This window comes from Aptenodytes forsteri, unplaced genomic scaffold (assembly GCF_000699145.1).
Source record: "Aptenodytes forsteri isolate BGI_AS27 unplaced genomic scaffold, ASM69914v1 Scaffold245, whole genome shotgun sequence".
Taxonomy (NCBI): domain Eukaryota; kingdom Metazoa; phylum Chordata; class Aves; order Sphenisciformes; family Spheniscidae; genus Aptenodytes; species Aptenodytes forsteri.
Window position 1 is genome coordinate 118511 of NW_008795686.1, and position 25683 is coordinate 144193.

Consider the following 25683-nt stretch of genomic DNA (forward strand, 5'->3'; position numbering starts at 1 on the left):
CTCGGTCCGTAAGCGCACTCCCTGTTACTGGTTTTACGTTGATTTGGGGAAGACCATTCTGTAAACTACTAACTTCAGGGGCTGGTATTGACGAATCATCAATGCCGTGTTATAACTAGCAGCGTGTCAAGGTCCGTTGTTGTTTGTCTCCCTGTTCTAACGCAGCTTACCCAATGCAGCTGTGTACTCCAGATCTTTTCACGCGCAACCCTTGAATTTATGTGGAAACTAATGAGGTCTTGAAATTTAAACATACTGAATGTTTGTCTTCGTGCACCTTCTCCTCGAAATCTGCAGGTGCAGTGAATTTAAGAGGCGAGCAGCTTGGGTCTGAAAAAGAGTGTAGTGCGCTTTCCAGAAAAACAAAGCAGGTTTATTCAAAACACTAGGAATCAGTTTAATACAGCAGTAAACAATATGGAAACACGTTGATGTCAAAATTCCAAATGTGAACAATCTTTAAAAAAAAAAAAAAAAAATCGTTTGCACTCATTTATAAGCAATCACTTCTTGGTAAAGTGTCAGAAATGTAGACTTGACATTTAAGCTGATTTCTGAATTTATGCTCATTAGCCTCTCTCTTACAACTGTATATTTTTTTTAAATGCAGCCTTCCCTTAGAGGAGATGGGCTTTTGATCACAATTATGATAAAGCCAGGGAATGCTGTAAAAAGCCCCATTACTGGGCGACTTCCAAAGGCTGCCACAGTGCTGCAGGAGTCGACGCGTGTATCCGACGTTCTCTCTGAACATTGCTGATAGAGAGTAACGGCCAGGAGTCCTGCGCTTTGGTCTTGGGGAAAAAAGGTGTAAAATTGAGCATGTTGATATGAAACATAATCATAGATTGTGTTCTCGCTCTAGATGCAGTCCCCAAACTGGTCATATTAATTAGTGAAGTGTGTACCTACTCAATTTGTTAAAATTGATCAAAATCAAATCAAGCTTTCATTGCATCCTTTATTAGTGGAAAACGTAAGTGAGATGCTGCATCTACAAAAGTAAAATGGAAAAACTTTTTTTAATTGCATATAAATGGACCTCATGCTTTCAATGACACGGAGTTTAATCCAGCTCTTTCGGGCATTGGTGTAGGTATGATAAATATGACTGGAAGGAAGGTAGAATTATTCAATTGAAAGCTTTAACCCTGAGTGTAGATCAAAGGAAGGTGTATATATACCTTTAATAAATCTATTTCTAGAAGCTGGTTTACATTACTGGAATCAGATTCTTAATCGACTCACTATCTAAAGAAGCTAAAAGAATTTGAAAAAATAAAAATACCCCATTTCGGTGAGTGGTTGTTTCATGATGGAGCATTAGTATTCACTGGAACTTTGCTGCTTGAAACCTCAAACTGAATTGTGGGTACCTGCTGATTCAAACTAAGAGAAGTCGTGAATTCTGCCCGCTCATTCTGCACAGTGTGCTTCAGTGACTACCAGATTAAAGACGATTGCTTGTGCCGTTTACTGACGACGTGCAGAAACCTAAACACTCATTCATTTTAAGGTGTAAGAAAAGAGAACAGTTCTCATTTCCCTTCGTCAGCATCATCGCTCCTCTTGCCTTCCTCCAAACGAAAACACTGCGAGCAAAAATCAAGTATGCAAGAATGTTACAGTGAACAACACAGAAATGAGGGTAAGGCTTCCTTCAGTAAGACTTCCAGAAGAAAACTTTATTCGACCTTCAACTGCTGGGTAAACTTTCGTCATTCTCTGGAGGTAACGGGAAACCACCTCAGTATCAGGTTCACCTAAACAAACAAACAAAGGTACAGTGTTCTCTGCGGAAGCCAAGCTCTGAACCAAAATTTAAGAACCTGTCTAAAATAGTTTTAGCTCAAGTCTTAAACTGTTTTCTACGGTTTGCCATTCTGAATCGGTACACATTAAGACAGTGTAGGGGTGTGGAGAGTTGATTCTTGTGCACAGATAAAATGTCTGTGGTGGTTTGTAGCCAGAATTTTTGGTTAGCAGCTCATATTTTACCAAAAAAAGAATTCTTTTTGCATCGTCTGGCGCTTTTGTGTTTGTTTTGCATCTGTTACAATGGTAACCTCCAGTCAGATTTAGGTAGATTGAGACAGTCTCCCACCTGTTTGAGGTAGAGTGCTATAGATCTGGCAAAGCTACCGCTTAGACCTTTTCAAATTTAACTTTACTTTTTTTTGGGGGGAAGAATTTCTAGTCTGTGTGCTGCTGCTGCATGCACACAACGTATGATGTGGATTTTCTACAGTGGGAGACCCTCTTCAGTCACTGCTGCCAACCATGTCACGAGCCCCTTCTGATCCAAGCTCTTGCAATCCTAAAGGGCAACACCTCCATCTTAAAGAGTAATTATAGTTTTGCCCCTCTGCTCTACTGGGAGACTTTGCCAGAACCTTTCAAGTTGTTCCCTTTCGTTATTCCTAATGATTTCTCTCTATGTAAATTTATTTCTGCATACACAGATATTTACTGAAAACTACAGCCCCACCAAATTTACAAGCTGTAGGCTGAATTTGATTTAAAACACCAACCGTGCTTGTGAGAATCAATTTTAAATTGAAATACCCTGTAGAACCAAAAAAGTAGTTGCAACAAAGGTCCAAAAGGAAAGTGTTTTTGGTAAAAGCATGCTTTTACCATCCAGAAGCAGAACATATGACATTAAAGTTCTGAAAGATGTAGATGTGCTCCGAGAAGAGACTTTTTTTTTAAATAGAGCACTACATCCTTTTTGTCTTTTCAGAAATAATGAATTTTAATCTCAGAAATTTTTTCAGGTTTCCCTTTGTCCTAAAAGATGTACATGTCAGTTGAACGAATGCTGAATTTCTAACAGTTTGCATGCAACTTCAGAGGATCTTAAAACACTTCCTTTCTACCTCTCTAGGGTGGCGTCTGTCAGCACCCTGCCTGCTGCTGCCTGCAGAACTCGTGAGAGTCCCGCTGCTGTCGGAGGGGCAGGCCAATTCCCGCAGAGCAAGTCGGCACCTTTCCCCTCGCCCTCGGTGTTGCTCGCCTGAGCTGCATGTCCTTCAGCAGCAGAGGTGACGATTCTGTCTTTGCAAATACTTCTATACAGTGGAAATCTAAAGAAAATAGTACCTTTCTTTTTGATGCATTGTTTAGTAATGAGTACAAGTGCAAGGTAGTACACGTGATATGTACTCTCTGTAGTGTGGTTTTTGCTTCTTTTCTGGTTTATCATGATCTCAGAACTGCTCTCCAAGCAATGCTGAATTGATAAGGCTCAGTTTCTCTTTGAAACTGCTGTGATTTAACTGAAAAAGAATATAGTTGCTAGCTACAACCAAAACTAGCAATCCAGAGCAGTCAGATAGAAGCAAATTTAATCTATCCAATAAAAGCAGAAAATCTGAGACTTATACTATAAAAAGATCTTTTAACTTTTAGGAATTGTTTGTCTGCTACCCTGTTGGTGCCCATACTTACCTTTACTGTATCCCAGATTTTTGTCTTTCAGCATATGATAGCCATCTCCTCCAAATAACATATAGGATGGAAGAGTCACATTGTATATTTCATCCATCTGGAGTGGGACGTAGGCTGGGACTCGGCAGGCTGTGCAAAGCACTTCTAAGCTAACAACTCTGCTTCCTGGGGCTCTGGAGAGATCATAGACCACATGGATGCCTACGAAAATACGTTTGAATGCCACTTTATGCAGTGCCTATTGAACATACAGGGCTAGAAGCATCCTCCTCCACCATTTTCAACGGATTCTTTACGTTGGCTTCTGTGACTGAGAGGTTATATTGTTCTGAGTGAGACCACTTAATGTCCTGTTTTCTTTGCACGATAATCAACTTTTATCCAGGAAAATTCACGAGATTAGGGAATTAGTGATTCTGAATCACGAGATTCAGAATTAGTGCTGAAGTACTGTCCCACCCCAGTTACTTATCGTCTGTTCTCTTCTTGTCACTACTCCACAGAAGGAAATTACTAGTCTTGGGATTAGAATACTGCAAGATAAAAATACCTCCCCTTATTTCTGTAGTCATGTGCTTTCTCATTCTGCTGTCTTGTTGGCTGACATGACTTCTTTTAAAGCCAGCCAGTGCCCCTAACTTGGCAGCTATTATGGATAATAAGTACTGTCCTGAAAAAAGAAAGCCAGGCCAGGGCTGAACGCTGCGGTTTCTACTTGCTGAAGGGGAAGTAATGTTTCTAGTTGTGAGCCTTCCTCAGTCAAAGCCTGGGGAGAGTTAAGCCCCCAGAAAAGCATTGCCAAGAATTTGCTGATCAGGAAGCCATTTAAAGCTAGTCCAAAGCACAGAGGCTCTTCCAACCCTGGCGCTCTTCCTGCTCTGGATCTTCTCTCCTGAACCCCTTCCAGTGCTACTAGTTATCTTCTTTTTCTGTGAGAAGGCAGCAAGCAGAGGGGAGGGGCGGCTGCTGCTTTACCTTAGCGGTACCCAAGAACGTGATAACTTGTGAAAGCACTTGCCTTGTGTGCGAGACGTGGGTTGTGTCCTTGGCATGTGGGGGCTCTAGATTGCATGGCAGGGACGTGGCTCCATCGCCAGGCTATGTGGGGGGAGAGGCACGGAGCTGGGGAAAATCCCTCAGCCCCTGCCCTTGAAGTTTAGCTTTTCTGCTAAATAATAAAATCCACACTGCGTCACGGAGAGACCAGGAATAAATGTGACTGTAGCCTAGTACGCATTTGGATAAATATATGAGCAGCTGCAATTCAAGAAATGCGCATGTTTTTAATATTAACTGTTCATCCCTAAAATATTTAGAAATTCACTGGAGCAATTCCATAGCCCACTTGGACTAACTCTAAAACTGTCAGCAATCATTAGACAATGGCACAAAATGATTTTGATAAACTGAACTTTGGCAATAACAGGCAGAGACATCCAGTCTGGGGTCTCAGGTAGGCTGCCAGTGAAGAACTGCAAAGAGGAGTTTGTTGTAGCGATTACTGTGTTACAGCTATGCTGAATTATTATCTTCCTGTAGTTAACTGAAGTGTTAAACTGCCACCATTACGGGTTACTGAACCAGCTGGGATTCCTGTCTCTGCTGAAGGGAACAGCGATGGCCTGTGTGCTGCAGCGGCTCAATCAAACATATGCAGGATAAACAGCGTCAGTTAGCTGGCAGGTGTGAGGCACAGAGCTAGGATGTATGGCCAACTTGATTTCCATTCTTAAAGCGGTTTCCAGGTGTAATACAAACAAGGCCAACAGAAGGGACGGCTGGCTTGGAAAACTGAGACGAGGAAGGAAGAGAACATACCTCCAACCTGCAGCAGCTCTCCGCTTCCTCTCCCGTATCTGTGCACACTGTGCTCAAAAGCTTCTTTCAGAGTGGAGCCTTTCACCCTTACCAAATCAAAACGACCTCCAAATGGCAAAACAGACAGCAAATCTTCCACAGTAATGCTACCTGGGGGAATGAGACTTTGTTTACGTTAATTTTTTTTTTAAGTCTACAATATTATTTTAGGATTGTTTAACAGTACATTTTTGACAAGGAACGTGGCAAATAAAATTGGAGAAAATGAGGGCCAGCAGAGGTGAGGATCACATCCAAACCAAAGAACCTGCGTCTTTATCATCCAACACGTATCAAGACCGATAAATCCGAGTTTGATGTACAGCGTGTATTGCTATTCAAGTAACTCTACTAAAAGAGACTACAAACGACCAACCTAAGATGAAGAAAACCAGATATTCTTACTGAGTCAGGCAATTTTTCCAATTGCTTAAGATTTACTCATGTAGTCCTACAGAAAGACTTAGCTAAACTGAAAAAGGTGTTTGTTTTCAGTTTTCATTTATGTGATAGCAGGAAAATAAAAACTGCAAAACCTTACCGTTCAGAAAACCCTAGAATTCACTTATTTGACAGCAGACTACAGAAGGCTCCCAGTGACCACACCATATGACCCTCTATAGTAGGAGGTGAAGAATATCCACTGTCTTTGTTCCAAGGCAGCAAGGAGAGAGGAAAATTATAAAAAGCACTGTGTACAAACAATGCTAGTAACTTCTATTAATGTCAGCCTGAGTGCAGTTGTGCTCTCATGGTGGACAACCATTATGAGAAAGTTTGAAATTGCGTCCAAACGCTGTGCAAATCCCATCAAAACAAGCCCATACCTAACACTGGATTCAGGCTTGCATAACAACTTGATTCCTCCTTCTTGACAAAGTTCTTATTCGGCTTGTAATTTTACGTACCGTTAGTGCTCTGTTCATCAATGGGTGACCGTATCCCGCCTCCATTCAGGATGCACATTGAAACATGGTTCCATGACTTTCTATCCGGATGTCTGACATTCTCATAAAGCTACCAAAGGAAAATGTTTAAACTCATTTTTAATCTTCACTTAGTCTAGGCTCTGGAAATTTACACCCAATACAATCTGAGACTGAAAAGAGACAGAAAGGTTTTATATCATCTTTGACATTACATTCAGCCCCACTGCAAAATGCTGAATTATTACAGAACAAGGCAAAAAACATTACAGTAACTATTTTGCTTTTTTTAAACTTTTAACAAGAAAAATATTTGCCTTTTTCTGGAATGAACTCTTGGACTCTCCCGTAGTCTCTGTGTATATGACATGACCAGGGCAGGCCAGCTGAAAAAAGGAAGGATGATTTTCTGATTCCAACCACTGTGATAAAGACAAATGATTTGAGCATGTTTGGAGAATTGGGAAGTGAAGAGGGCCTTAAATAAGGTACATTAAAAACACGTAGGGGAATGTATAAATTAACCTAGCTCTTGTTGTACATTTTAGGGGATTAAGATTGTTCAGCTTCTCTGAGATTGATCTTTAATATTTGGAATGGTCTTGGCAAACTAGAAAGATGTATAAGAGTGGAGGAACAGGAAACCAGCATATCAGGTGAGACCCAAAAGTCTACTCTGTACAGTACTGGATCTCCAACAGTAGCAAAACTCTGACAAAAGCAAGTTGCAAGGACAAGATAATATTTGCTTGAGACATCCTAAGTAGTAAAGAAAATGGAGACCAGGGACTTAGTTGCATAAGGATGATAAGCCTACAGTGTTAATCTTCAGAAATAACTGCGTAGAACAGGAAAAGGTTGAGAAAAGAAACAAGGGTAACGGAAGGGATGGACTGATTTCCATACGGGAATGACTACGGTTATGATTCTTCAGTCTCACAAAGAGAGAAATACAGGAAGGACATGACAGAAGTCTATAAAATCAAGAGGGACATGTGGAGGCCGGGTAGGAATCAGTGTGTTTTCTCATTTGAAGAATGATGAAAAACTTAGAAAGATTCAGAGAGGGGTGACAAGGATGGTCAAAGACACAGAATGATGATGTAGGCTCGGGCTGTCTGACTTGGTAAAGAGACAATGGAAGGAAAATATTTGAGAAGCCTATAAAATCATGAGTGGTGTGAAGAAGGTGGACAGGGGACTGAGTGTTCTGGCGCAAGAACTATTCCTTGGCCTCCAGCAGGCATCCCACCAGTGGGCAGCAGGCTGCACACAGACAAAAGACCAAGGTCTCTGCAGGACATGCAGGTCAGCGGTGGAACGCCCTACCACCGGCTGTTGTGAAGGCTGAAGGGGTTCAAGGGGAGATGGGGCAAGTTCAGGGAAGACAAGTTCCAGTGGGAGCTAGTAAATACCAAGATGCCACTTCTGGCTTGGGAAGTCCCTGAGCTGCAGGCTGGTGGGAGACAGGGACAGATTTGAGTACAGTGTCTCCACAGGCTTGTCCCGGTGTACGCTCTTCCCTCAACATCCTCCCTTGGTCACTCTTGGATACAAGATGTTGGGAGGGACGGTCCTGTCTCTGTTGCAGTTTGGCCACTTCTCCGCTGCACCCCTATGCTAAGTGTTTGCGGCCTCTGACTTGCAGCTGTGTAAATCCTTTGAGGCTCCAGCTTAGTCATCAAAGTTATTCCCTATAGCCAGATCCGTGAGATACTCCTAAGTTCGTAACTCATACTTAATCAATGAATGGATTTATTTCTGTTTGCTGATTTCAGTCTGAACCGTACCCCCTAATTTACTAATTTGCCTGGAACAGATATCAGGATTACAAATCTGTAATTCCTCAGTTCCCCACGGAAGTATTTTTAAATTGTGGTACTGCGCTTGCTGCTGTCCAGTCCTGAGCATAGAGGCAGTTTAAAACAAGAGCTCACACACTGATGTTAGCAATTTCACAGCCACTTCACATTTGTGTTCCTTTAAAGTCCTTTGTAAAATGCCATCTGGGTCTGTCAACCTTTTATTCTGAGATTTTGGGCTACTGTTGGAGAAGCATCACTGAACTTAATGGACCTCTGTTTTGACCCCGGACAAATCAATCAATATCTTCCACATTTCTCAGTCTCCACATTTCCCAGGACAACTCTAAGTATTAAAGCCCATGGAGCAGGCAGGTCTGTTTTTTACCTTCATACCCCCGAATGCACGGCAGCAGACAGGAAAGCAAGTGTAGAACTGGTAAGGCAAAGAACATGAAGGGTAATCCTTGTATCTACTGATGACCGCAGATGGTTGTCTAGAGACATCGATTTAACTAAAGTAGAATTTGACCTCTCAAGTCAAAATGCATAGCAAGAAAATCTACAGACTTCTGAAAGATTACAGAGTTACTTTCTTTAAGCTTCAAAAGTGCCAAAGCATTTGATCACGTTTTTCAAATAAAAATGTAAAAAAGTCTAGCAGGAAGAAAGAGCAAGGCGCTGCAATTTTAGTAGAACTGTATGCAGAATTCCCAAATCTTAATCTAATTTGGAAATTAGCCCACGAACTAAGAATTTTTTTAAGGATTACAATAAAAGCAATCACATGCACTGGATAAATAGCTTTGGGGCCATAGCTAAATGAAAACTCACGGTTATTAATTGGCTCCTGACTGTGGCAATGCTGCAGGACATTTATGGCAATGCTTATTTTCTGGAAAGTCACATTAGTGAACGTTATTCCCTGGAGCACCCAAAGGAAATGGTGCTGCTGAGGGAGAGGAGAACAATCCAAACGAGCTAGTTTAAAAACTGGAAGTGACTTCTTGTAAAGAGACCTTCTGGTGTTCCGTGACTGCTAGAGCCCAGCGATACCTGTCAGGATGCAGCAGGGGCCAGTGGCTCCCTCTGGGCTGGGGTGCTGGGGGCTTTTACCTCTTCTGCGCCTGGCTGTGTGTATGGCCTTTACACCTCCTTTGCTTCAGCTGGCACCTTTTGGACAATTCAGCAGGAAACTACCCAGGATTTTTTTTTTTTCTGGGCTAGTGCATTAAAAAAGGGTGACAGCAGAGCCCAGTGAGTAATGACGGGGCAGAAGGTAAGTGCCGTGAGCAGGGGACCGGTAGCAGGGCAGGAGAGGGGCAGAGGAGCTGAGTTCTCCTCCTTGCTTGAGGAATGGGCTCGTAGATCAGATGGCTGTCTCTCTTAAAACTGCAGCTTCAGAGACAGCTGCGAACAAGCCGTTCTCTATATGAGGATATATGCAAAGAATAAACCGCTCCTTACTCTATACAGCAAGATTCATTATAGGCTTGCTTCTGCCAGATCTTTCTAGGGACGCACTAGATGTTACGGTGCTGGAAAGCAGCACAGAGCCCATGCGCTGATAGTTCAGAGCCTGGGAGCATTTCATCTGATAGCTCTGGAGTAACACTTAGATGTGATTGCCACCTGCGGTGGCAACGTCTTACCACAGCATCACAAAGCAAATTTCCCATGTTACATTCTTGGAAACGGCACGCTTGGCTTGTACCGTTCAGGTAAACGCTAGTTTTTCCAATCTCCTTAGAATAATTCCCCAGGTTTTTCCTCCATTTTTCCACTTCTTCTTTAATGTGCTCATCTATAAAGTAGTATAAAAATGTAAAATAAGCATCGCACATATCTCATATTAATGACACTTCAGTGAATACAAAGCTTAGAGAAAAAAAACCCTGCTGTTCATGATTCTAAAATGCTACACTTTCCCTAAAGGCTCTTCAAGCAACATGACATCTACTCACTTCAGAGCCTGTAAAGGGAGCAGGCAGGACGGGACAATCAAGTGAACAAGCTATTCCTGTGCCACAGCAAGGGCATCTCCTCTATAACACTTAAAAATATTTTTGCCCCGTCCTGTTCTAACCTCTGACCGATGGGGTTTCTAGCACCTACCTTGACAGATGAGAGCTTCTATACAAGAATTTTTAATATACAAGTGAGCTTGGTCTTTATTTGACATCATATCTTTTTTTTTTCTAATTCTAGCTTCTTCCCCTTTAATGTAGTGCTAAAATGAATACTAGCTCAAATATCAATGTCAAGGAATAAACCCTTTGTAGAAATTAATTCTCTATGCACCTCTGTCTGCCAGGTGCAAATCTAATTCTTTCAGGAAAAAAAAAAAACAGATACAAAGATACTTGTATATACAGACAGATAATGTCACAACTGTTTTATATCAGCTATTAGTTTTAAGCAATTTGCCACGTAACTGTCAGCAACAGCAACATTTATAAAATGAGAACACCTATGTATCCGAATTTTTACTTTTACTGACATCAGAGAGAGAATGCAAAGTCTCTTTACATCATCTCATTACATTAATAGATCACTGAGAATAACATAGTAAATAATATCTATGAACACATAATTTTTAAAGGATTTAGTTTATAAATACTCTGGTAGAACCTAGAAAGTCTGATAAAAGCTCAGAGCTTCATACAGCAAACACTGGACAAGAAACAAAGCCTAGAGAACCAGCGCCGGGTAATTACAGAGCCGACAAAAAGCAGGTAACAGAGCTCGGACAGAGTTACGAACAGAAAGCAACAGCAAGACTCTCCTCCCAGTTCTTTAAATGTTTCAGAGCTGAAACATTGAATACACTCAGTATTGAAAACAAGAAGCTGTCGGGTTTGTTTATTCTATTTGCACATTGCCAGAGTATTCCAATTTTTTTTCTGGAATATGTCCACTTTCCTATATTGCCTTAAACTCTGTTCTGAAGAACCCAGCCCCTGGCAAAACAGCGTAAATTAGTCCTCATAATCTTTTAAATCATAATTACAAAGCTAGCTAAAGCGGGCTCTGCTAAATGGTAAGGTAATGTATCACCCGAGTTCCTACAAAAAGACTTCCAGTGATTATAAATAGACAAAAACATACACTGAGTTTGAGCATATTCAAAGGCTGCTGTTCAGAAAGAGAAATCGAGGCAAATGGGTACAACTGTACCACAGCCTGAACCCTACACCAAAGAGCACTGCAAGCTCAGGCAGAAAGCTGAATTCTTCTGCCACACTGTACTGTGTATGTACCATAATGACACTTGAATTGTAGTAGAGTGCTGCAGGCAAATTCAAATGTCTAGTCCACATACCTTCAGGAACGCTGCTGTCCAGCAGAATGGGGTTTCCAACTGCTTCAACTACATTTCCTTTCTTGTCAAATGTAACATTTAAGTAACCAAGATATTTTCCATAAGCATAAGCTTGTACAACTGGCACCTTCCTCCCATCGTCTGAGTCAACCATGAATGGATACGGGCCAGCTGGCTGTTCAGTAGAGGGTGGGGAGCCTGCGCGAAACAAGCATGTAAAGCGGGTCTTCAGCTCATGTGACCTTCAAGGAATTATGAGAATGACATTTCAAATGTTTCTCAGCCTTAAAAAAACCAAATTGGATATTAAGTGGAAACAACAATGAACGTATTGGACAACAAGCACACATTTGATTGTTCAGTTATGTTATTTCATAAGAGACAATGTTGTTTTCAGGACATGAGCTCTAATAACTGCCACAGTGTTTTTTAAGTTGTGACAGCACACTCCTCCATGACATCATGTCACAATAGCAACAAAGGAACTTTTCATTCCAATTATTTCAATCTAAACCTCTCAGTAATGCACACATACTAGCCTCTGCCTGAAAAGTTTATTGTTAAGCCTTCACACTACATTATTCTGCATCAGATAGAAAATGAGAATGTTAGTAAAACATACATAGGACTTCTTGATATGAAAAGGTCTAAACTATTTTTATTGATAATATGCAGTCAGAATACCTACAAGCAGTTCCGTGAATTTGTGCATACACCCAACTGATTTTTTCTTACTATACCAAACTTAGCCTCCAAAATTTCAGACAGCCTGCAAACCCCCCGCAAAAGCAAACTTCATTAGCATTAGAGTTATGTGGTCATGGATTTAAAACTCTTATCAACCTGCAAAGTTTGAAGGGTGATTAGATGTAGAATTTGGAAACAGATAGATTAAAGCAAGGCATTTACAGAGAAAAGAGATCTCAGCTCAATCGGCATCGGCTACCACAGCATTTAGAAACCACGCAGGGGAGGAAACGGCAAAGAAAACTACACGGTACAGCTCTTGTCTCAAGGGTACCAGCCTTCTCCCTGTCTCCTTGACAATATTATCCGAGTAGTATCACACCCCCGTTATTCCTGTCAGTATTTCTACCCCACTGTCAGCAAAGATCACGGTCGGGCAGCTCCAAGAGGCATCATGTATTGTGCGGCAGGCCCCGCTGCAGAGCCCCCTCAAAGCCCGCTGCTCGCTCCTGCCCCGAAGCCGGTGGCGTTTCCCATCCATGTGTCAGTGAGAGCTGGGGTGCCGGTGGGGCGAGGGCATGGGGGAGCGGGCGCAGAGGACATGGATCCAGAGGAAAGCAGGCTCTTCATTTCCACTGCTCAGAGAACTGGTTTCCTTCCATTTACAGTTGTTTACATAATATGAAGTCCTGCGATAAGCAGCATGACAAATGTTCCTCCTAGAACTCCAGTATGATTCATGTTTATCTTTAATCCCTCCTCTTGTCCAGGAAGAACAGCTGTAACAGACTACAAGCTGAACCAAATTTACCGGAGAACTAGTTTTTCTACTTTCAGCCTGGCCAACAGAGTTGGTTTTTTGGTGGTGCCTCTTCACTGTTCGATATTTATTTTGGGAAGAATTTAAGAAATCCTGTAGCTAACAAGAACCCTGCAGGATTTATGCATGCAAAAGTGGCTTTGGGTTTTTTGGAACTGAAAAAGGAATCGGTTTTGATCTCTTGCCCTTGAGTAGTCCTTGAATGAACAGAGCATTAGCAAGAGAAAGTTATGCTTTCTGGTCATCAATTTAGTTTACATCAGCTGTGCACGGTTAAGTGCTTGTCCAGAGCCTTATTCATTTCTTGCTTTCTGAAGAAATACTTTCTGATACTGATACTTTCTTGCAGGATTAATTATCACTACGACATTATTCCATTGTAAGATAGATGTGTTCCTTCTGAAATGAAAAGACACTTCAGTGCATCTTATCCTCAAAGAAAACAGCACTAGAATTCATGCACACATCTCAGTCAAAGTGTGAGATGCTGTTTCATTACAAATGCACAAATTCATACTGGGTAACTGAAGAGCCTGTAACACTTTCCTATTTTCTTACCTTGTTTTAGCCAACAGACTACATTCTCAGAAGATCCTTTCTGATGAAAACCAGAAATTAAAATGCTCTAACCTAAAACTACCCTTACTGTTTGAATCAGTTCTACAAACCCAAAGCACACCTGAACAAGTCAAGACAACATTTGCCACATAATCTGTGGATAAACCGGAGATTTGCAAATGTCTTAGAGACAGATAGGTTGGACTAGTCCAAGATTAGGCCCTTATATTAAGATATCTCTATGGAGGTGTCGGCATGGGCAGTATGTCTCTCAACTCCCATGACTGCCAGAGATTCAGCTGACCAGCTGGTACGTCTCCACTTAGACTGAGCTGAAACATTCTCCCAAATTCTGCTGCCAGTTACTAATTACGTCTCTGGATTTAAATGAGAGCTTATAGGCTTACACATAGACACACACATACTGACACAGATGTTTTACCCCGCAGTCAAATCACCTCCACAGATGTGGCACATTGGGATGAATGGTCCTGTCATCTGTTCCAGTTTGGCCACTTTGCTGCTGCACCCCTGCGCTAAGTGTTTGCGGCCTCTGACTTGTAGGTAGGTGTGTAAATGCTTTGTGGCTCCAGCTTAGTGAGCAAAGTTATTCCCTGAGGCCAAATTCAAGATATATTCCAAACTGTTTAATGTATAACTGTAGCGTTCAATTGTTTCTCTTTAACAAGTGGGATAGTAAAAGGTGAGAGCCCAGATGAGACAAAAAAGGCATGAGAAAGTGAGAGGAGATGAGTAGGGAGAGGATGAAACGGACAGCGCAAAAACCTTTAAGTGGTTAAGGTCCTAGGGTACATGGTGCTATCCCTGTGACTAGGGCACAAGGGAAATTTTGCTGAAAATTACAGAAAGTTCCTGTTATAGTCTCAACCAGTTAATGAAGTTTCTGCTAAATTTAATGAGCTATCTTTGATGGTTTAAAAAAAACCCAGCCTTTCTTCTACTTGTGTCCTTACACACCGGCACAGGGAAGGTAGCAGCACTGGAGAAGCTGCTGATGGCAGGTTCCTAAAGTAGCGTTGCTGCGGAAGAAATCAGATCAACAATGTTTATCTCTGGAATGATGTCTACCTCTAGGGAAAAGAAGAGCAAAGTCAGCGATTAAAAGAGGGACTGAAAAAGACAGAGGAAACTTGGGAGAAGTTTTTTCATGGCAGGGCTAATGGAGACCTATGAATACAGAATCAGATTCTATGGAAAATCAACATCGGCATCACTTTTGAAGTCTTACATGACTAATTTTTTTTGTTAAGCGACATGCAAGTTTAAATGTAAACATCTTATTTACTCCTTTATATGCGTGAGCTTGAAACAGGTACAATATGTTTGGCAGTAATTTACCAGTATTACTACCTTTGTTCCTCTGTCCTGCTTTGTATAGGTCACCTTGAACGTCCACAGCGTTAAGGAACCTTTCAGTGAGTTAGGGCACTTCTTGCTCGCAGGCTGTTTTAAATTCGTTTCTTCCATGGAAGTTATGGATAGGTACCAGCTATGAATCTGGCCCAGTACAGCCAGCAGTAAACTGTATTTGTGGAAGTTCTCCCAGTTTAAAGAGAAACAGTTTCAGCTTTGCTTTAGAAGCAACATTTTAGTAAGAAGTAAAATACCTGTATAGAGAAAAGTGTTTGTGTGTCCTCCAATTTTTTTGTCCAGTAAAACCAGAATGTCCTAGTGCAATTATTTTGTTCACTCCCATAGCAGTAAGTTCATTCTCTTGCACTTGCTGCTTCAATTTCATCTTCAAAGATTATATCATCCCCTTAAAAAAAAAAGAACAAACATGAGAGTACTTACCCTTTCACTTTTTGGGCAATATTTTTGTCCACAGTAAAACCAGAATGTCCTAGTGCAATTATTTTGTTCACTCCCATAGCAGTAAGTTCATTCACTTGCACTTGCAATGCTTCAATTTCATCTTCAAAGATTATATCATCCCCTTAAAAAAAAAAGAACAAACATGAATGTACTTACAAAGTACCTTAATTACTAGTTAAAAAAAAAGTAGTTGATATCAGATACTATTTTGTATAATTAATGGAACTTTGAATGTCAGTGGCTTTCAAATGCCCTTAGCTGGTTCAAGCTCCTGATCTGATCTGATGTTCTCCAGTCTCTCAGGAGCATCTGTGGGCTGAGACTAATACAACATTCCTGCACTGAGCTGTATGCACTAGCCTGTACTAAACAAGTTGTAACTCCATAAAAAAACTCCAGTGACACCAATTGTGGGATCAAAAATTGAATGGCTTTTATTATTTAACTAGAGAAAGGAAACTAAATATGTCAGTAAGTGTTTGAGTATAAACAGTTGTATTGTACTATAAAGCTTTTTTCCTTCCCAAATTATATTTCTTTGAGATCTTCTACCTCCTCCCGAGTTAAATATCTTTTTACTCCACACTCATCTCGTTCTCCACCCCCCCCAAGGCTTTAAACAGCAGCTTCTTCAAAGTCCTGCACTACGCTCTGAATTGCCTTTTTACACAAATTATCTCACCTAATGTGAACCACTCTCAGTAATACCAATACAGCACAGCACACAACTGAGCTACCATCCTGAAACGAGAACATAAAGAACAGAAAGTCTAGAGAGGAGAAACCTTTTCCGGACCACAGTGTTGGGAAACTCGCAATCTTTCTGCAAGGCTTCTGTGCCCACTGAAATTATTCTAACATGACAAACAGTTACAAGAGCACTAGACAAACATGCACTTTTATCCTGGGCACAGTGTTTTGGGTTGCGCAAAAGGACTTCCTATGTAGGAGGCTAATTTATTTGATGAAGTTTTAAGAATAGAGTTTAAGAATAAAGTCAACAAACTGTAATATGAAAGTCTTCACTTTCCGGTGAAGACAACCGAGGAACATTTCTACCAATTTCCCCTTTATCTAATTCTTCTCCTTCCTGCAGAGTTTTTTGATCAAACCATTTTGAAATATGCCTTTAAAGTTAAAAGATGTATATTATTTCGTAACAAAGGGAGGAGTGAAACGAATTCACAATCGAGTGCAAAATGTCTCAGGAAGTGAAGAGGAAGCTGCTACAATGGGAGAGATAAAAGAGGCTTACATAAATTGGTTCACCACCACACCCATTGAATAGTTCTGTTACTGCCAGAGGGAATCTCTGTACTGCACATTACAGAGTGAATTGTGCGGTGCATCCCCACATTTTCTTCCTGTGGACCTCTTCTTGGAATCAAAGAATCGTAAGTTAATTGAGGCTGGAAGGGACCTCCGGGGGCCATCTAGTCCCAAACCCACTCAAAGCAGGAACTCAAAGCCAGATGAGGATGCTCAGGGTCTTGTCCAAGCAAGCTGAAATTCCACAACATCTCTGGGCAACCTGTCTCATGGCTTAACTGCTCTTACCGTGACAAATTTTTTCCTTACGTCCCACCATAATTTCCTGTGGTACTACTTGAGCCCATTGTTTCTTGTCCCTTCTCTGTGCCCCTCTGGGAAGAGTCTGTCCCTGTCTTCTCTATAAACCCCCTTAAGACAGCGGAAGACTGCACTTAGCTCCCCCTTACCCTTCCTTCTCCAGGCTGAAGGAAGCCACCGGCTTCAGCCCCTCTTTGTACATCCTTGCGCTTGACAGAAGCTGGGCCTGATGCAGAGCTACTGGCAAAAGGGGAAGTCCAAGAAATGCTCCTTGAGTGTAGGCCCTTCACGTGCTCATCTCACCACCCATGCACCAGCTACGGTGTGCGGACCAGTTCTGTAAGGAGAGCTGAGCTCTCTAACGAAGAGCAAGAGCGAGCCGCTGACTAGCTGTGCTCGCACGCAGTTCCCTGCAGGCTGACTTCTCCCATGGCATGCAGCCAGGTGGCCCACGATAACGAAGGTCTCCCCATCAGCACCAGCTCTGTTACCCTTCTACGCCACTGCAGCCTACAATGCACCATACACTGAAGACGTGTTATTATTAATCCTCAATCCATAATAAAAGAAACAAACCTCCTTTCAGGACGAGGGGAAAAACAAGGCCTGTCCCATGCCAGTAAGTCCATCTCTCTCCTGGGACTGTTACGGCAGGGGGGGGGGGGGGACGGGCGGGGGGGGGCGGGCGCCCCCCAGCCCCCCCGGGCAGCCCTTGGCACTGCCAACCCACCCGCCCAGCAACTGCCTGCTGCCCACCTCGCCCTCAGAAAGGGATTCCTGCTTGGGGGCTGCAGGGGCTTCCTGCACCCCCTCTCCACGACCGAGCTGTGGCATCTCACACAGCTTCGGATCCTAGTCATCTCAGTGCTTGATCCAATTGAGCTGAAATGGGCCGGCAGGTTCAAAAGTTATACAGCGGGGGACTGTAAGAGCAATTACACAGTGCTCATTTCTCTAAGAAACCAGGCAAAAAGCAATATACCACTTAGCACTCAGCTGCGCATTTTTCAAAACAATCTGAATTGAAATAAAGTGCTTATTTAAGAGTTAGTTATTGCTCGTGTCAGTATTTCACTTCTCTTTCAAGGCATTAAACTGATGTGACATCCTCTTCTCTTTTTAGATGGGGTACAGTTTCAGATAAAACACCCAAACTGTGCTATAAATGAACAAGGAAAAAGAACTGGCTGCATGTTAAAAATATTACGCAAGCTAGCCAGAATAAAGTGGAAAAATGGAATTTAAAATTCCATTTTAGAAAACTCTGCCAAGTTGATAGTTTTAGTAAATATTTTGCCGCTGGTAGGGTTACAGAGTAAGCAGCTTTGGGTTTCCACCCTATACGAAAAGACAGTGGACAAAATGAGATATATTATTTCACAGCACCAAATGTGTATGTAGCATCTCTCAGGACAGATAAAGACATTAACTATTTTGTGGGGTTTACAACATCATTGCAGAACTAACGCGAGCGAGCTGGTACCATCAAATACTAGAAAGATGGTCTTGGGATTATCAGTGCAAAGCAAATACATAGACAACTCTGTCTATGTGCCAAGTTATAAACAGCTCTTGCAGGACATGGAAAAACTGGCTGGGCATTCAGCTGAGATAGCTGTATACAGCAAAACAGAGGAGAACTTTAGAAAAACTGCCAATTGGCTGTAATCTATAAATTGTGGTTCCCCACCCCTATGGTTTCCAAACAGTAATATTAACAGTACCTTCAGCAGAGGATAATTGTTCCTTCACAATGGAAACATTGAGGTTTAAGGGCTTTATACTCTGTCCAAGTATGTTGATAGCTGTTTTAAGCAGACTATGAAAAGTACAAGTTGTAATTTCATAATTGTGTGGAAGTTATTGAGATTTAACAGTAGAAGAAATCACATTCACAATTTAAAATTCACAACGTATCTTATTCATTGAATTAAGGAAGTAGGTTGATAATTATTTTGCCACCGACCCACCTCTGCCATGATTTTATCAGTCTGAAGCATTGCTAGGTCACGGGTGATATCTAGTCACTGAGTTACATTAACATGCCCTGAATTCACATTTTCAAAGTTTCCAAATGTTCCTCCACACACTGAGAAGGCAAAGCGGAAAATTATAAAAATTATAAAAACTCTGAGCACTATAAATGTTGCTGTTAGAATTTGCCCTGCTTGTTGCTCAATTAAACTGTGGGATATACTTAGCTTAGGGCTGCTTCAGCTCCATCTGTGGAGCTAACAAGCCTTCCCTTTTAACACTGTTTTTTCTAGTTGTGGTCTCTGTTATAATGTCTCAGCATACTGAGGCATTCAATATGATGTCTAGATGTTATTGGAAATGTATTTAAATGCTTCAGAGAATCATTCCAACACTATCTGGATTTTCCTCTAGTATATTTATTAACAAGCCTTCCTTTTAACACTGTTTTTTCTAGTTGTGGTCTCTGTTATAATGACTCAGCATACTGAGGCATTCAATATGATGTCTAGATGTTATTGGAAATGTATTTAAATGCTTCAGAGAATCATTCCAACACTATCTGGATTTTCCTCTAGTATATTTATTCGCAAGAAAGTTAATTTGATGACCTCACCACACCAACACAGTTGTTTGGAAGAAGAGCTGAGATCTATTTTATTAATCCTTAATGAAGAACAATATTGGCCGGCTCTCCATTTTTCAAACTTAGCGTGATGTCAGATGATATCTACCCTCATGCCCTCAAGCACAGGTGAAATTCTATTGCCTACACAAAATACAGATCAATTTTCTTTTTCGTTGGGGGAAACAAAGAAAGGACTCTAAAAACACATCACTGTAAAATAGAAGTGAGATACAGAAGTCTATTCTGACCTCAGATGTCTGCTTCCTGAGAGTTTAAACATACAGCATAGGTATTAAAAAGCACAGAAGGAACAGTTTTATATTCTAATACTTCCTCAAAGTATTGAATATTCCTTTTCTCAAGAAAGCTATGCGTTACTTCTTTATTACTAAGCAATGGAAAGACACGTAATAATATGAAGTCCTTTTTCAGTGTGGAAAATGTTTTAAACCGCTGCTTAGGGCATCCCTGCTGCAAAAACCAGGGAAGAAAGTCTGATTTTGTCAGAGGGGGGCTGAGTGTTGAGCACGCAGTGACTCAGATCTCCTACAGCTGATTTAAATGTGTTTCTCATTCCAATACACCATTACATTTTACTAAAAAAAAAAAAAACCTCAACAAACCAAAACCCCTTAAATGTTGGAAAAAATAGTCAGAAATTGAGAAGTCTTTTTCCTCATCAAGTCTAATTTTACTCATGAATGAAGCAATTGTGGTAAAAGCTGAATGGGTGTTCCTTCTGTAGTCTAATTTCTGGAAATATTTGAGAGGCTAAAAACGTCTTGGGCAACTTCTGCTTCAAAAACACATATGAAGCTCTCCTTGCTTTTACTAGGGCTTGCGCATGGAGGCATCCAAGAGCAAAATTTCAACACACAGAAATGTCTTGGTTTGAACATATTTCACTCTAGAGACAAGCTGTATTCATGTTTTAACATTTGTTTAAATGGATAAATAACAATAAAATAGAAAAGAATATACATTTAAAAACCCAACAAACAAATAAAAACCCCAAAGGCCCCCCAGCTCTCCTGCAATCTCACTGACCTTATATTCTTAGATAATTCAGTGATGCTAAATAATTCAGGTCTGTATGAAAATGGCTTTTAATGTTAACAAGCCTTCTCCAGTTTAAAAATCGGGCAGTTACAAAGTTGAATAATACAAGTAAATACTGATAAAACAACAAACTTCTCACTTCTCAGCTGAAAACGCTCATCTTTGGATTCAAACAAGCGGGCAAGTAATAAAATAGTAACAAAGGATATAAACTTATATACTAAAGAAAACATACCTGGCTGTGAAAGAAAAGAAGTTTCCTTTGTAGTGTAGCCAACAATTCCTACTGATTCTGAGTCAAAATGTACTATTTTAAAAGGATAAACGTATTTCATCATTTCGTTCCCTAATGGGGTTTTCCCCTTAATGTTTGCACTCAGGATTGTAAAAGTAGCATTTTTAAGAAGAGGATCCAATAATCCGCTCACACCTCCATCAAACTCATGGTTCCCCAAAGCCTGTGGAAAGCAAGAAGAAAATATAAGACCTTACCTCCAATATTCAGTCTAAATACTCTCATAAACGATATACAAGGTATGTCTCAGAAAACAAAGTCTATGTTCTAGAGAAGAAAACCCTATCTTGTCTAAAACAGCACATTCCTGTTTCTCACAAACACAGAAATGTTATTTTCTTTAGGTTTAGGTTTTTGCTTTTCAGACTCTCTTATATCAATACCTAAAAAATCTAAATATCAATACCTAAAATCTAAAACCTATCTAAGTAAGTGTTTGTAATCATATACCAGATTAAAACCCACTGGTTTTTCATCCTGTAACTGCAAGAAAGATGATTAACAATAACCACAAAGGAAAACATGTATTTTGTGTACGGAAAATACATTGTTTAAAAAAATACTGAAGAAAATGTTACATGCCAATGGCAATATATGTTATCTTTAAATAAAACATGCATTTTAAGAGCTTGTGCTTGGACTACAGTTTTTTAAACATATTTAATTCACATTTAGTCAGAGTTCTTGTGTGCTTTAAGATGTAACAAGAAAATATGATTTTCTAGCCATCATCAATATCATGACCTAGTGGAAGCCCTAATGTTTATCAGCTAGGGAGAATCTCCATAGACAATCCATACTACGTGTGTGAGCACACATGCAGGTGTGTGTATAACACTGTGAAGCGCTAAGACTATCACACAAAATGAGCAGTCCAGTTTATTTATTAGCAAGGTAATACCAACAAGATGACAATGTTTAGTTGTTCTAGGTTGGTTAAGCAGTCAAAAATGGACTTACCTTAAAGGACCATGGAACTTTCTCCTACCCGCCCCTTTTTCATGCTCAGCTTGTTGCCACATGCCCGAGCTTGCAAGTTTGGCAATAGCTGGCAAAACCTCCATAGACGGCAACTTTGCAGAAGCACAATATACGCAAGAACCTTGTAGCATATTTAGGTGTTAGTGAAGGAAAAGATCTATCTATAGAAACGTGGTAATAGCGTAACTTGGTACATGGTAACTTGGTACAAGTTTTCAGGTGGTAACTAGAGCAGAGTATGAAAGGGGTGCTAAAGCCAACGGGCCAACTCTTCTAGACAAAAGTGTGCTCATAATTTCATTCTGAAGATTAAGTGGGGAAAGTCACATTCATCATCTAAAAAGACTTATATACCTCCCTGCTCTACTTAGATAAAAAACCCCCATGTGCTTGTTTCAACTTCTATTCCCCAAAGAGACTGTATTAACCCTGATCACGTTTCAACCCAAGCAGGACCCTGAAGCCACTACAGGCATGGAAACTCAGTATTTCAATCAACTGATTGGCAGTGTCTCTCTTTTGGGGGAGAGACAGACTCCTGACTCCTCTGATCCCCACAGGCAGGTAGTCAATGGCCCTGTGGAAAAATCAGGATATCGGCAGTAACTTGCATTGGCAACCAACTGCTCCTGCTGATGGTAGTGAGAACACTACTCACACCCCAGGGAAGGAGCCAAATTGTTTGCATGCTGCTGCAGCACTTTTCCAAAAGAACTGAGAACCATCTTTGAAAAAATCCTGACTTGGGAAGACACAATGTACTCCAACTATATTCCATTTCTAACCGTATTCTAACAGCCATCTAACTTGCTGTAAAAAATAAAAATAAAAAAAGAATAACACTCTAAGGAAACTCATTTTGATGCTGACTGATGTTCTGAAAAAAGGTCCACTGGTGGACTGGTGGAGCATCTCAGAATGGTAACAAGCTATTTCCTTTTGGCTGATGCATATGCCTTCTGTTCCTCCTAAATACGCAATTAACCCCCCAAAAAAAGGTTGCAAATGAAATAAGAATTTGAATTGGATGTAACTGCTATTAGCTTGTTGCGAAAAAAACCCCAACCAACCACTAATGAAACCTTGTTTCTCTTGGCTTTGTATCTTGCATTTGGATTATTTCATGTCCATTAGGATACAAGCTTTGATCAAAACTTTTCCCATGGTGTGGGTGGTTATAAAGTCTCTTGTTCATGAGAAATCACTGGTGGCTAATAATCAGTTTTATTTTTGATGCAGCTTCTCCTCTAGGGAAGAGGATGTGGACTGTTTTGGGTTCCTGTACTCACATCTAACTACCCTTACGCCCAGAGCTTCGAGGACTCTGTACCTGTGCCATATCCCTTCACCAAATCAGAATCCATTGGCCAGCACAAGTGTAAGTCACAAGGGGAAATAAACAGAAATATTCAGGCACACAGCATGTGATCGTATAATCCTCCTTTTCACAAGAAACCAGGATAAAAATATTTCAAAATCAGGATACAAATTAGCAGAAGGATGCAACTTAAAAGTAAAACCCTCCAACTACTGCCTTTGCGGTACTTAATTTGGATTTTGGTGTTAATTACACCAAAAAGCAAGGCCAGTGCCAAGAAAATTTGGAAGGCAATACCTAGCTAAACAGGAGAAAATAGGTGATAAATGAGAAAAGGGCAAACCTAAAAAAGGAAATTTGTCCCATTCATGGAACAAACCTCTAACGCTGCCAGGCTGCCCTAAATCCTCCTATGGCTCCTGCCCCCATCCTCTAACAACTTCTATGACTCATGTCCCCTCCTTCATCCTACTTGTAATTCTATTCCTGTATCTCACTTCTAACCATTTCAGTAATCCCCACCCCTTCTGTTACGGATGTGACTTCCCGAATTTTGCTTAAAGAAACACTAGCTCACCCTTCTGCAGTGCGGCTCTTACCTTGCTCCCTGTGCCCCCCCAGCCACCATCCCCACTGCACAGTCCCCATGGCCCACGGACAGAAGAATCAAAAAGGATGCTGCAGCCGCTGCCCAACACTCAGCATCTGTCCTCAGGCTCTTTGGTAGCAGAGAAAGATGCTGAAGTCTCTGCAGCTTCTCAGTCTACGCTGTCCCCTTCTATCCACTGACAATATTCAAATTATAATATGCAGCACCTCCACAGAGAGCAAGTAGTTGACTATTCACCTAAGGCATTAGCATCCAGTACAAGCCTCTGGCTATCCAGTATGGTGTGGAATTATTTTTTAATCTTATTCTGATGAAAAAGCTCATGGGATCTCCTAAACAGCCAGCAGATGCTTCCTACACAACGTGTTTCTAAAACTGAGCACTAGTTCGAGACTGCTGATTTTGCCTGGAAGAATTTCTTCTTGTGATATGATCAGGAACTGTACAAGCTCCCAGCCTGCCCATGAACCAGTCAAACCAGCAAACATAAGGCTGAGAAATGACAGCCAGCAGTAAGCTTTGCGAAGAAAGGTAGGAAAAACCGCAGCGAGCTATTTCTGCACTGCAGAACCCCAAAGTGCTCCCCAGCTCTCAGCGAGGATGAGTCCTGAATGCACACGCTCCTCCCCGTCACCATTGGGAGGAAAAACCCCGTTAGTGTTAGTTTCACAATTAGGAAACCGTTCATTAGGCCATGTGAACAGGGAGCAATATGCTTCACAGACCCGTCTGTCTGGTATGAAGTGTGTTTAGCCTAGGAAAGTGCACTGGGGCATGCCTTTCCCTTCCGTAGCTGTTCTGAGGCAGAGGGAAGAAATGGGTGAAGCCATTTTTACCTGGGAAAGGAAAGTGCAGTCCTTTCCAGAGAAAGCAAAAAAGATGAAGACAGAGGATGTGATATGCACAGAAGATTTTCCCCTCAAGCTGTCAATTGGGATGAAATAAATACGCAGTCACTCTCAAAGAGCAGTCACTCTCAAACATAACTTTAATCTCTCTCCTCCTCTCTGGGGTTGTACGCAAGAAAAATATGCCACGATAATTCTTTATACATTAATAGGCTATTGCCCTGAGACAAAAGATTTAAGGACATGGAGTGACATCCCCCAGCCTCAGTCTCAAATTCTTCTACCTTCCTCTCAGCACTTGGATGACCAAAAGAGACAGAGTAAAGGTGCAGGACTGGCACCGTCTCGGAGGGCTCCCTCACAGATGCGCTGTTACAGTCCCTGGGCCACCTGCACACAGCCCCTTACACCCCATCATGACCACCACCCTGGTGGGACTGGACATGACCAGGGTGGGGATTGATGAAAACTAAAACTCCTCACCCCTCGAAACAGCACTGCCAACATGTGCCATCTGTCCCTTCCCGCAGGACCGAAGCCGGCAGGGCAGGCTGCGAGCCTCGACCAGGGTTAATCCCTCCATCGCAGGCCAGGCTCCTCGCCCGGTTTTTGCTGGGCTCACTTCCATGCCTCTGCCAACCCCTCTCCAACAGAGCCCATCCAGTCCCCCGCCCGTCCCAAGCCCCTGCCTCTCCCAAGGGGAGCTCTTCCACTGCACCACTCTTTTCCTCTGTTGTAGCCTTGGCATCAGCTCCCGGTTTCTGGCTGTCCGTGGGGCTGCCAGCTCATGACTTCATTCGGCCGGGTGCCCGTCACCTAGTGCATTGCTTCTCTTCTTGCTCACCTCCCGGCCGCCTTTGCCCATGATTTTAGCCTGACCTACAGCCTTCTCTGATGCAAGGCTACGCACTCAAGGAGGCGGCAATGCAAAAAACGGCAGCAGGAGAGGGAAAGGAGGAATAGACCCAGCACCCAAGGCGGGGGGAAGCCCCTCACCGCGCCGCTCCCGCCCCCCCCGGCCCGCTTTACCATGGCATCGTAGCGCAGGAGGTTCATGAAGTGGACCACCTCCCGGCCCTTGAAGCGGGAGAACCACACCGTGCCCTGGTACTGGTCCCCGGCGTCCAGCAGCAGCACGTTGCG

General features: G+C 41.9%; 1 protein-coding gene across 1 annotated transcript; it reads right to left on the minus strand.

Annotated features, from left to right (window-relative positions):
• Positions 1 to 1605: 1605 nt before the first annotated feature.
• On the minus strand, positions 1606 to 25611 carry NT5E (5'-nucleotidase ecto). Its single transcript, XM_009282700.2, is given in 10 exon segments — positions 1606 to 1763; positions 3451 to 3651; positions 5269 to 5418; positions 6216 to 6324; positions 9688 to 9839; positions 11358 to 11555; positions 15051 to 15111; positions 15234 to 15379; positions 20724 to 20946; positions 25570 to 25611. Coding segments are annotated over 10 exon segments (1425 nt in total). The 5' UTR covers positions 25597 to 25611.
• Between the last annotated feature and the right edge of the window lie 72 nt (positions 25612 to 25683).